Genomic DNA, 13608 nt, shown 5'->3' on the forward strand with positions numbered 1-13608 from the left:
GATTAGGATTTTGTTGTGGTGGTCCAGCTGTGTCCTATTCTCCATAACTCCATTTGGAGTTTTCTCGGCAGAGATCCCTGAGTGGTTTGCCATTTCCTTCTCCAGCTCCTTGTACAGATAAAGAAACTAAGGCAAATAGAATTAAGTAACTTTGCCCAGAGTCACAGAACTAGTAAGTGTCTGAGGCCAGATTTGAATTTAGGAAAATGAGTCTTTTTGTCCAGGCAAGCACTAAAACACCTCATCTCTAGCTTCCTCTACTATAAAGAAAAGAATAAGATGATTTCCTGCCCTGGCTTCTTGGCTTTTATACGCTTCTTGTCCAGTTAGAGGCAATATGTAATTGTACTCATGTAGCTTGGGTTCAATAGAGGAAGAATAAAAGTGTTTTCTGGCAAGAAATCCTATGCGTGTGGGAATAGTGGGAGGAAAATGAAAGGTTTGAGACAAGAAAGAAAAGCCCCAGTGAAGGTGGAAGACTTTGTCATAATTAAACTCAACAACAACAAAAAGACTGCTTCTCTGGCCACATCCCAGCAAACATGTCTGATAATCCTAAAAATAGAAGATCTTTTGAGTTGGAAGGAGACTTATAATCATCTCATCCAGTTACCTGATTTTACAGACCAAGAACTGAAGTTGTCATTTGTAGTTTGTTAGCGATAATTGATTGTGAGATGGAGTTGGAAGCTGCTCAGTGTTGATTAACTAAACTGAGTAGATTCATTTTTCACTAATAAGGCTGATTTTAATATAAGAAGATTAGTTTTTTAAAAAACTTTTATACATAAAAGCAGGGCATGTATGAAGCAAAATATTTTTTACAATATTAATTCACTATGTTTCATCTCTAACCTGTGACCAAATGCTGTGACTAGAAAAGTGTTCTGATTTATGCATCTATTGTTAAAACAACAAAAACCTGGGTCAATATTATCATTATTGTTATAAATGGCCCAGATGTCACTTCTCAACTCAAAATCCTGAAATTGTTGCCCTGGCTACTTTGTAAGGTTATGTCACAGCCTTGTGTGCAAATATGCTGACCATAATGTAACAAAAGAACCTTTTATTAAAAGAAAAATTTAATAATATATATTCTGCAGTAGGCAAATTAAAACTCCTTCGACACATCCTGGTTCTCAATTTATCACCATGAATATTCCCCATGAATTTCTTCCTGTGAGAATCTTCACATCAGAGTGTGCTACAAAGTAAGGAGTCACATCCATGAAATTTACTAAATTGTCCTCTGCTGATATAGTGTCTCTCCATGAGAAAATAAAGTTATATTCATCTCCTATATATCCACATAGGACATAGTCATCCATGACACTTTCTGCTTATACTACGCATCTCCATATTGGCAGAAGCAGTCTCAAAATTGCTCTCCTCATTTGGCCAAGGGTCAGAGTTGTTCTCTGCAGAGCTCTCAGCACTTACAATAACCTGAAATTGTCTTCTTTTTTAGGCTCTTCTGTGTTTTATACTTCAAGGACCTCTGGACACACATTTATCTGGAGTCAGGGAGCACCTTTAGGTCTTCCAGAACAACTAGGTGGTGGAGTGGATAGAGAGGCAGGAAAACCTGAGTTCCAACCCAACAAATTGTTTAATCTCTATTGATGCACAGTGCAGACCAATTGGTCAAAATTCTATTTATCTCCATTGTCACTTGGACAGTGTGTTTTAATGATCATTATGACTATAATTACTAGCCCACAACCCCTATTCCAGCTAAAGCTATGTTCCCAGTGCCTTCTAAAGAATGCTATATGTTCTAATTCTAGAAGTTTGGGATAGAAAATGCCCTCCACAAATAGAGAACTGTGGAGACTGAATGTGGATTTAAGCATAGTATTTTCTCCATTTTTTTTCTTGTGGATTTTCCCTTTTTGATTCGATTTTTCTTATACAACATGACAAATATGGAAATATGTTTAAAAGAACTGTACATATTTAACCTATATCAGATAGGGAGAAGGAAGTAAGGGAGGAAGAGAGGGAGGGAGAAAAATTTGAAACACAGTCATACAAAAATGAATGTTGAGGGTACAGTTAGATGGTGTAGTCAATAGAGAACCCAGCCTTGAAGTTAAGAGAACCTGATTTCAAATTTGACCTCAGACATTTAATACTTACTAGCTGTATGATCCTGGGCAAGTTATTTTTCCCCCATTGCCTCACCAAAAACAAAACCAACCAAAAAAAAAACAAATAAATGAATGTTGAAAACTATTTTTACAAGTATTTGAAAAAATTAAATAGTATTAAAATTTAAATATATAATTAACCTTATTTTCAAAAAATATCCTCTGAAGTCCCATATACTCCAAAATATTTATTTATAGCATTACTTGTTTGTGATAATAAGAACTTGAAATAGCAAGTGCTCATCGATTAAGGAATGGCTAAACAAATTGTGGTACTTGAATGTAATGTACTACTACAACACTCTAAAAATGACATATATGATGTATGTGATGATTTCAGAGAAATATAGAATGAACTCTGCATAGAATGCAGAGTAAAGTGAGAAAAACTAAGAAAATGATCTACAAAGTGACTATAACAAACTAAATGGAAAAAATGAAGCACCAAAAAATCAAAAGTAAATGTAACAAAATTTTAGAGATCAAGTGGGATTCAAGTGAAGATAAATAAGAATCTATCTCTTGATAGTACATTTCACATTGCACAAATTTTTGGACTTTCTTAATATAGTGACAATAATATTGATTTTTTTCCCTCCCTAAACTTCACCCCCCCAAAAAAACTCACTGTTTGATCATATAGCATGGTTCTTGGGGAAGGGGAAGAATACATGAAATATGATAGGGATGTAAAACATAGAAGAAACTTTTGAAATGAATAAATCATGTAATTCTGGGATTTTTACTCAAATTAAATAAAATTAAGAAACACTTTTAGAGTAATAGAGCATGGCTAACACTGAGTACTTTGTTTCTCAAATATTTAATGCATCTAATCATGGAATGATGTATATTATGTTGTATCTTATTCCTCTCATCATCAGGAAGATGAGATAGGATCATAGTTTATGTAATTTCTGCATTCCCCAAACTCTTGGAAGCCATTAAAAACTTAATAAAATAAAATGAATTCATTCTATTTAAAAAGCATGATTTTAAAATGACATTTCTTTCCCTGTATTAGTTATTTGCTGCTGGAAAAATACCTGGGACCAGAGTGGCTGAGTTGAAAGCAAAGTATACTTTGCTGCATGAGCTTCTGATAAGGTATATTGTTTACAAATTCGATGGAATATATTGCCAAATTTACATAATTTCCCAATTTATAGGAGCTATATTACCATTAAAAAAAATAGATAGCTATTCAGGTAAATTGATCCCTGTTGTCAGAGTTAACTCAAAATTTCAGCCAAGAGAATCATCTGCACCAACACCTACACATAGAGCAGTTTTTTAAAACCATTAAGTATCCTTTATACTTTGTCCAAAGGAAGAAAAGAAAATCACACATCTTGAAGTGTTCTGGCCAAGCTTTTAGAACACTTCCTAGTATTTAAAAACAAGACTAAAAAAACTAAAAAAAAAAAAAAAACATCCTAGGGGAGGAAATAGACTGTTATTCTTGAAAGCAAAAATCTTTGTTCTCTATTTCTTATATAGGATCTAGAGACTCTAGCACAATACTGATCTTATATTAGAATTTCAACAAATAATTATTGATCAAAGGAAAATATTGTATATTTCCTTTTCAAAAACTTGCCAGAAGCAAAAAAAAAAAAAATCTAATGTTGGAAATATGCAAATTAATGTTTTTCATTTGTGTTGTTCACATTCTATGAACAAGAATTCAATTAATTAGTTAACTGATTCAAGCATTGAATACAATTCAAAATAAACATTTATTAAGCACCAACTACGTGCTAACTATGAACTCCCTGACTTCAAGGAGCTTACCTTCTATCAAGGGAAATAATATATATTTATATAATTAAAATACATACAAAGAAAATATGAGGAAATTTGGGCATTAGGCAAAGACAAGAAGCTGGGTAGATCAGGAAAGCCTTCCTATAGAAAATACAGTTAGAGCTGGACTTTGAAGGAAGCTAGGGATTTTAGATGGGTGGCTCAGTGAATAAGAGCAGTAGACTTGGCATCAGGATTTTTTAAATACAACCTCCTAGCTGTGAAGTCCTGGGCAAAGTCACTTAATCCCTGATTGCCTGACAAAATGGATCCACTAAAATGAAGCCATCTGGGAAATGGTCACAGCTTTCAAACAGACATAATGCCAGAAGAGTAGTAGTTGCCAGAACCCTTGTTTTTCTGTTTCTATTGTAAATAATTTTTTGGGAAGAGATCCTAAAAATTAGGTGAAGCACATAATAATTGTTTGCTCTAAATTTTTCCTGCTCAATTTCTCACTCATTGCGTCAAAAGAAAAAGCATTTTTGATAGGCAAAATGTAAAACATGTATAAAGTTGTTCAAAATGTCGGATTTTTAAAAGTATTTTTCCCTTGAAAAATTATGTCCTCAGCTCATTCCAAAAAAAATAATAATATGACTTACATTAAAAAAAATTGGATCCATTAGATCAACTGGAGAAGAAAATGGCAAACTACCCCAGTATCTCTTGCCCAGAAGACTGCAATGGGGTCACAAAAAGTTGGACATGACTGAAAAATAACTAAAGAAAAATAGAGATGTTAAAAGAGAGAGGTAAAGAAGGAATGAACTCTAGGCATGAGGAAAAGCAGAAAGTGATAGATGGAACAGTCAAGTAGGCTGAAAAATAGACAATTATAGGACTGTAGCTGTATGAATATAAAGAGAACAGATACAAAACATACTGTGGAGGTAGAAACAATACCTGGCCGTGATTAGATACAGGGGGTGGAAGTGGGGTGGTGGTGGAAGAAAGTAAAGAGTTAAAGATGACTGAGGTTGAAAACCTAAGGAACTGAAAGGGTGGTAGCCTTATGAAAATAAGGAAGTTAGGAAGAGGTGGTCAATTTTGAGGGAAAGATGAGTTGAGGTTCAGATGCTGTGAGACATCTCTTGGGAAATGTCCAGTAAGAAGCATGAATGGGGGACAGAAGAAAAACCAGGGTTGGATATTTAGATGTATAAGTCATTTGGGTATTGTTTAAAAATATTTGAAGCCATTAAGAGAATTTGCAGAGAGAGGAAAGGACTCAGAACAAAGCCATGTAAATACATACCCATAATTAAAGTGAATGTAAAGAAAAAGTGGAGGTGAGGAATAATCAGTTTTGTATTGTTTTTCTCTGGTAATTCAGTGATGTAGGAGGTGGAGTTAAAATAGAAGGGGATCATAGCATAAGAAAAGGATCATAGAAAGGGAAGGATCATAGAAAAGGGAAGAGGAGTTTTTGATAGGAGAGAAAGATGGGTCAAGCATGTTGTAGGTGCAAAATAGAGATTAAAATTTAGAGGGGGTGATGATTTTAGAGGCAACACAATAAAAGAGCTAGAAGGGGATGGGGTCTCTAAATATAAGTAAAAAGAGAGGCTTTCTTGAAGAAAAGAGCCATTTCTTTATCAAAGGCTAGAGTAAAGGAGGTAAGAAAGGGGAATCAGATCCAGAGGCGTTTGAGATCCAAGAGAAGAGAAAAAGAGGAAGTTAACTGTGAATGACCTCTTTTTTTTTTTCATAAAGTGTGACCTGAGGTTTATGTTGAGAGAGAGTATAGTGGGAAGCTTGAGTAGACAAGAGATGTTTGGAACATCTGCTTGAAGAAATGTAATAATTGGCTTAAGGGGCCAGTACAGATAAAAATATAATATGACTTTCTCCATCACCATTAAAAATACTAAATGAGTAAGAGCAAAGGAACTAAATTGTACCTGATTTCAAATCTGGATTCAAAGATTTACTAGTTGTGGGATCAAGGGCAAGTTTTTTTAAAATTGCCTCAGTTTCTTCAAATGAAAAATGGGATAATATTACAAATCTACCATAATTATTTGGAATATCAAATGAGATATGTTTAAAATGCTGTTTAAAAACTAAAGTCATATTGTATGTGTGTATGTATGTTTACTAGTTATTAGCAAATGGATTAGGAATTCAGGATTAGAATATTCTATAAATTAGAACAGATTAACTAAATTAGGTTCAAGAAAAGAAGGGAAATGAAGCTAAAGAATGAAGGAAATATGTCATGGAGAAAATGAAGAAAAAAGAAGCAGAGAGAGTTATAGTCATAACTTTTAAAATTCAACAAACTTCCATTCCAAAAGAAATGTAGAATGATCTGGGACTAGAACTAGACCCTCTCCTGATCTTAGTAGTAGGAGTGATAAGGAAAGTAAAAAGATATATTCAAACTTGCAGATAGTTCCTAATTTTTGAAATACCCAAACATACAAAAATCCAGAAGGTCTAGCATGCTATATCTACTTGATATATGTTAATTTAGTGCCTATTCTTTGCTCTGACACTGTGGGGGATACAGAATTGTAGATTTTAGAAGTATAAATGAAGTTTTATTTGATTACATATTAATTTAAGCAAAAGTATTTTTGCGTTTTGGTGATAATATTACCTAAGTAAATATATTTTTAAACTTATTTATATTGTTTTTATAATCGGAAGGTTATAAACATATAACATCACATGCTATATTTTTAAGACCTCAGCAATGCAAAAAGAGGGCAATGACAAATTATGACAGGAACCTGCCCTCTCTGATTCTGGGAGGGCTTTTCTCAACTTCTCTACTTTCCTTTAACACTAATCATCCACCATGTGGCCACTGAAAAGAGCTCTGCCATCATTCCTCACCATCTCCCAATCCTTTCCCTACTTCTTTCTTCACCCCCATGCCTGCTGGCATAAAAAGAAGGAAGAAAAAGACAGAATGGAAAACCTTGTTATTACTTCCCCGCCTCAGGCTCCTGCTCTTCCCCTCAATATCTGCTTCTCTTTCCTAATTGTGGATGGTGGTGCTGTCAAAAGTGCAAGTCCTAAGACTCTTGAAAATCCCTGCCGATGGTTCAAAACTGGTAGAATTTCTGCTTCCACTCTCCAGCAGATTGGACAGATAGAAGGGAATGGGGAAGGGTCCTGCTCCCTGCACAAAAATGTATTCTAAACTTCCCAAGTGAGAACTTAATGTATAGTTACATGAGATGGTTAGGCCTAAGAGTGCTATTAATAGAACACTATGCTTCAGATATATTACATTTAAATGGGTTTATGTCAGATGAACTGGCTTGGTCTACCCAGGCACCATCTGTGATATTGCTTTTATGAGGGAAATATATTCCAAATTCCAAACAACTTACATAGAAATTTATGTAATATAATTTGTTTGTAAATTAGGGTGTTCTGATGTTAATACTATAGAGTACCTTTGAAATTGAACTAAGAAATTTAGAGGGTACCTAGCATGTAAAGAAATGACTCTCCTCTTTCCTTGGTGGAAATACTATGTCTATTGTTACTTTAAAGTTAAATTATTTGTTTATTGTAAAACTGTAAACATAGAATTTATGGAAACCATTTTTTAGGGATTTGAGTGATGAATCATCAAAGAAGGAAAAGCTAGAGCCAAGCTGGCAACCTGAGCTAGAGAAAAAATTTCATCAGTCATAGGGTTAAAGGCATGTGATTTACACCCTAAAATAAGCTGAAAATAGGGAGGTATTGTTGGTAAAGGAAAGAGAAAATGGGCAACCCTAACATGATCATAGATTTTAAAACAAAGAGTGACAGGGAATCTAATTTTGGTCTTTGAAAGAAGATTATATGATGCAAAGAGGCCCAATGGAAAATGATTTCTACCATATAACCAATAATGAAGTCTTAGTTCAAATCCCCCACACCACCCCCAAAACCCATTAAACATCAGTTATATTAAAGCACTGTTCTGAGTACACGGAACAAGGATTTAAAAAAAAATGAATAGCCCTGCCTTCAAGAGGCTTATATTCTACCCAAATGGAATCAGTACACACATATACAAGATCATTTGAACAATAAGAGTGTACTAACAATTGGGGGATCAGAAAAGACTTTGCAGAGGAGAAGCACCTGAAATGAGAAAAGGCTGAATTCTAGGATTGGGGCATAGGTTATGTGAAGGAATAGAAACAGAAAATGATATGCAGAGTTTAGGAAACAATAAGCTGGTTAGTTTGCAACATGGAGAAACTGAAGGATAATATAAAATAAATCAGAAAGGTTGTTTAGTATTTGAAACCAGATGCAGAGGCTAGACCACAGATGCTAGCATAGAGCACTTATGTAAAAAAAAAAGCATAATAGGATGCTAAATATGGAAGTTTAGAGATCATACAAGCCAAGTTTTAGTTAGCCAAGAGGAGAAAGAGCCTTAACAATCAACTAACAAATATGCTTTTAGTAAACAAGGCAAGTCATATAGAAATGGATCAGAAATAAAAATGGGCTTTCTAGACATTCCAAACCACAGGAAAATTGCTGGTACAGATCCTTGCAAAGTTAATGCAGGACAGCCCAGGGCAAAGATCTTTAAGAACTGGATTGGAAATGCCATTTCTTATCTAAACTCTAAGGACCAAGATGAGAATGAAGGCATTGATTTAACTTGTTTTCTATTAGGTCCTAGTAAATTTTCCTTTTGAAGAATGCTAGATTTTTCTTGGCTGAATTCAGAGGAATACAAATATTCACATAACTTAAATCAGAATAGTTGATCACTAGGTGCAGTGATGACAGCAAGAGTGAGGTAGCTCTGGGCTTGATAGAGAACTAACAGATAAAGACTTAGGAAGCCAAGGGGAAAAGGCATAGCTGTGGGTATAGATTTCTTCCCACTCGTTCCAGCTATTTGGGAGCAAGCCCTTTTTATTAACAGTACATCTCTTTTTTTATATATAAATATAGCAGCCAAGAGTCTGAGCTCCAACTGCTGCAGGATGCCAAAAGATTTACCACGGAGATAGAACAACTACAGCAACGCCTGGAGATCATTCAGACATTCCCAGTTGGAAAGGGCTCTGAGGTCTCCAAGATGAGAGAACAACTTCTAAAGTACCAAAATGAATTTAATGCAGCAAAAGAAAGAGAGTTCCAGACACAGTATCGGCTGGATAGGTATGTTCTTATCAGCAAATAGATGGAAAATAGATGTGAATTTTAAGGATAGCAACTGATTTTCTAGCCTGAGAATCAATCAGCCATATACTGAAATGTCCTGTCAACACAGACTTAGCCTCTCAGTGACTTATCAGTCAATAAACATTCATTAAGTGCCAAGTATATGCTAGGTATTACGGTAATAAGGGTCGAGGTTACAAAAAGAGGCAAAAGACAAATGCCTGCCTTCAAAGAGCACATAATTTAATGGGGGAGACAACAAACAAATATATACAAAAAATATATATACAGGAAAAATAGGAAATAATTAGTGGAGGAATGGAACTGGAATTAGGAGGACTTGTGAAAGACTTCCTGTAGAAGAACAGTGGTGTCAGACTCAAATGAAAACTGGGGTTACTAAGCCATTTACAAGGATCCCTGCAGGCTGCATATGAACTTAGTTATAAAATGTAGTGTTAATTGTATTTTATTCTATTTTTATTTCTTTTGCTTGTTTGTGCTATCTTTGGGAGTGTTGCATGTGGACCAGGGAAGAGATGTTTGACAGGTGGCATTTTGCTCTTGTTCAGACTTAGTTCTCAAAGAGCACCAATGACTTCAGGAAGGTTATGTCTTGATTTGCAAATGAATTGGATTTAAGTGAGGAAAGGCAGTGCAAAGTTATCAGCCTCAGTCTCCTCCAGACCTGAGTGCAATGTCAACTGGGAATGACCCAGGAGGGAGCGGGAGACCTTGGCCCTTTTAAGCTAGGCCTCAGTCTGTCTGAGGCAACACTGTTCAGTGTTTTAAGACCAGGGAAGAACCGAGGCAAAAGATGACCTGGTTGCCTTCACAAAAGAGTCAATCTGGCCAGAACAAAAACCCTTTTTACACTCACTCTGAACCCAAAGAATCCAACAAAGGAGCAAGTCAGTATGACTGGGACCTGTCATTGGCCAGTCGGGGAAAGCCAGGGTAATTTGGATTTCAAGGCATAGTCATTTAGTTGGAACTCCAAGGAGTCCAGGGAGATGGAGGTGGAGATTAAGAGGGACGGCCTCCCAGCTTAGGGAACAGCTGGAGAAATGCCTGAAACACAGAGATGGAGAGCCACATTTGTGGAGCTGCCAGGAGGCCAGGGTCGCCAGATGGAAAAGGACGTGTAGGGAGGAAGGATCAGGAGAAGAGCTCTAGAAGCCAAAGGGAGAGCTCTGTCCTGATCCTGGAGGGGACGGGGAGCCATGGTGTCAGGGAGTAGCTTTCGAGGAAGGAGAGATTTGGTCAGGCAGGCCCACCCCAGGCTGTTGCAATAGTGCCAGTGGATGAGGACCTGCACCAGAGTGGCGGCCATGTCAGAGGTGTAGACGAGAGATGCTGCAAAGGTAAAATCCAACAGGCCTTGGAAACAGCCTGGGGGAGAACAGTAAGGAGGCCGGCAACCTCTGGGCAGTGAGCCTGGAGGGCTGGGAGCCTCCCCTCACCAAGGGGGAGGCTGGGGCCTGGGAGGGGAGGAGAGACACAGACACAACCCAGCTGTCATTCTCCTGACAGGACCTAGGCCTTCGTCTGAAGGTGTGCCTCTAACTCAAGAGAAGAGGCTTAAAGGGCTTGGTCTGTGGTCCCACAGACACATTCGTACTGGCTGGCTGGCAGGAAACACTGTCAAGTGAGACAGCCAACTCCCCGACGCCCTTCCGAGCTGGTCCGGGCTGGCCCAAGTCTCTGTTCTCCTACTCAGTTTCCCACTTGCCTTGAGTCCTGGAAGAAATTCCCATATTGGCCTGGGTCGGCCTTTTGTCCACCTTTGCCCTCAATTGAGACCTTGACCCTCTACCATGGCAGGTCTTCATTTCTCCCCCTTTTCCCAACCATTAGTAATTGGCAACTCTGTCCATGTGGGATAACAACAGCACTCTGACTTATTGAGAGAAATGGCCCAGAGCTGACAATGGTAGAACAGAGCAGTTGCCACAGAGAATTAAATCTGGCATCCCAGGAACTGGCTTTCTTGGAAAGGCCTTTTCTCCTCTGATGGAAGCAAAATACTAGCTTAGATAGTAGCTGAGAGCCAACTGCTTTGGCCATAGATTGCATTGCATGGCCCTCTGCGGCATTATTCTGTTAGGTGAGCACTGGAATTTCCAAAGTTCTTGAATCAGGGCAAGTTTTTTATGTGCCAAATCAAGATAGTTTCCTGGTGTCCTGCCTGACAGAGCAAGCTGTCTCAAACCATGTGAACAAAAACTAGACCATGTCCTATCTCCTTAGAATAGCAAGTATTTGATAGTATAGAGGAGTTCCTTAAGGAGCTCTGACAAATGTTTTACAGTGGACTTGCTGTCTTTTACAGAGGCAAAGGGTTATGGGATAGGACAGATGGATAAGATAGACAGATGATAGGTATCTGCGTACATGCATTTGTGTGCCTGCCCTTTTCTCCATTATAAGGGTCACATTCCCTGCAGTTGGTGCCATCTTTGAATTACTGTCTTTCCACATCCATTTGTAGGTGTTTCTCTGAGCGGCTGCTACTCCTGCCTCTAGACACACTGCTACTGTCTCTGGTAGTGGAACTCTAGTGGCTCTGATGGAGCTCCTGAACTCACATAATCTGGGCACTCTCAATGCTCACTCAAAATCAGGAAAGAATGAAGCAAAAGAAACACAGGTGCTATATGACCCTGACCCACAGAGGCTGGGTGACAGATTGGGCAGCAGCCTGCTCACCATCCAGCAGCTCACAGTCTGTTTCTTGCCTCATTCACTGCCAGGAAGGAAGATTATTGAGAGATTGTCATGTCATAGTTTTCACATTCATACTCAGTTCTGGAGCAGCAGTGCTTGAATCACTGTTCTTCAGCCAACGAGAAGACTTTTTATCATCACACAGAGCCAACCATTCAGTCATATGTGGATGGAAACCACCTTCCTAAATTGTTCCACATGTGAATCTGGAACCGGCCAGGTAAAAGACCTGTGTGTGCTCTGCATAACTCAGCAGGAAGGACAAACCTGAAGATCATCCAAAAACTCAACCCCCAGTGACCGCTCTCCTCATTATTGTTTGTTGCAAGGGATGACTCTATGGGGATAAGGAGGAGGAATATATTTGAAAAGGAAGATAATATAAAACAGAAGGTATCAATAAATTTTTAAAAGACAAAATGAATACACCTTGATACTGGGCCATTCTAATAGTAGTTGAAACAATTTGAAACTGACATTCTGGTGAAGTAATGCAGGAAACCAAGCCCTTGTGGGTCCAACTAGAGAAATATCATAAGGTACAGTTTCCTCATCTATAAAAATGGTTAGGCAAGGAAATGGCAAATCACTCTAGTATCTTTGCCAAGACCCCCAAAGGGGTCACAAAAAGTTGGACATGAGTGAAAAACGATTAAACAACAACAGAGCTTAAATTTAATCTATTCTCTATTCCTTTAAGAAGTATTAAGAATTGATTGTCTAATACTACTTAATTTAACTACTCTATTTCCTCCTTAGTCACTTTTCTAATTTGGCAACCAATTTTGCATACTGGGAAGGATTATGGAGAGTAGTTGTCGACATTTGAGAATAAATAACACTTCCCGCGATGGATACAGTAGGTCTTATGATACAAGATTTATGGATCTCTAAAAAAACCAGATGATAATACCCAGTCTTCACAAAGGTTGAACTGGAAAGCCATCTTCCATTCATTGTCCCCTTTGTATGTGGCATATGTTACAGGCTTTTTGGAAATCTAATTTGGCAAAAATTACCACTCTAGTCAATAGGTTCATCAAGCTAGACATTCCCACATAAGGGTTGGGGAGGGGAGGGAATTTAGCTCCCAGAATTCTTTAAATATAGGAACCTATCTATCTACATATATACTGTTAATCTCTCGTTCTATATAGTAGTGCTATATAGTAGCACTCAAAATAGCTTGGTTCATCTTGGTTTTTGCAACACCAGTGAATACACCAAATCTATAATTTACTTAAAGAACATATGTAGTTTCTCAAATTGTCCAGTTTATCACTTGGAAGTATTTTATGCATCAAAAGAACTTGGCTCATCAAATCCCATTGTGATTTATATCAAACCTCAAAAATTTTAAGATTTAGAAAAATGAAATTTATTTAGTTTTTATTAAATAAGTATTTAATGAGTGGCTATTGTGTTTCCCTATAATACAGTGAGGGAGAAGCAAAGGCAAACAACCGAATTAATTTTTGACTTTTAAGCTAAAACTATTTCAGCCTTACCAATAAAATCTATAAAAAGAAGGCATAGCTATTCTGTGTTCTGCAAGCAGTCCTTCAGTGTGGAAAATAATGAAATTAAAACAATTGCTGGTTGTTCATTAGTGGTGGAAATGGGAATGCCTGACATTTTCGTGAAAGGGTAAGACGAGCAAGCATAAGCCACTTGCTATTTAAATGACTTGAAATTTCCAACTTCTCCTAACAAAAACAAAAAAGTTTTGTCTTCTAGGTAAAATTATACAGGCAAATTGTTCATGAAGACTAGAGATGTG

General features: G+C 37.3%; 1 protein-coding gene across 1 annotated transcript in view; it reads left to right on the top strand.

The window, feature by feature from the left end:
- The window catches only part of CCDC146 (coiled-coil domain containing 146), a 178466-nt gene that overhangs the window by 83186 nt on the left and 81672 nt on the right, over positions 1-13608 (top strand). The window contains exons 3-4 of the mRNA XM_051962015.1: positions 3178-3260; positions 8889-9098. Coding sequence (XP_051817975.1) covers positions 3178-3260; positions 8889-9098 — 293 coding nt within the window. The remainder of the gene's footprint in view (positions 1-3177; positions 3261-8888; positions 9099-13608) is intronic.

The sequence above is a fragment of the Antechinus flavipes genome, chromosome 5 (assembly GCF_016432865.1).
Source record: "Antechinus flavipes isolate AdamAnt ecotype Samford, QLD, Australia chromosome 5, AdamAnt_v2, whole genome shotgun sequence".
In the NCBI taxonomy this organism is placed as follows: Eukaryota; Metazoa; Chordata; class Mammalia; order Dasyuromorphia; family Dasyuridae; genus Antechinus; species Antechinus flavipes.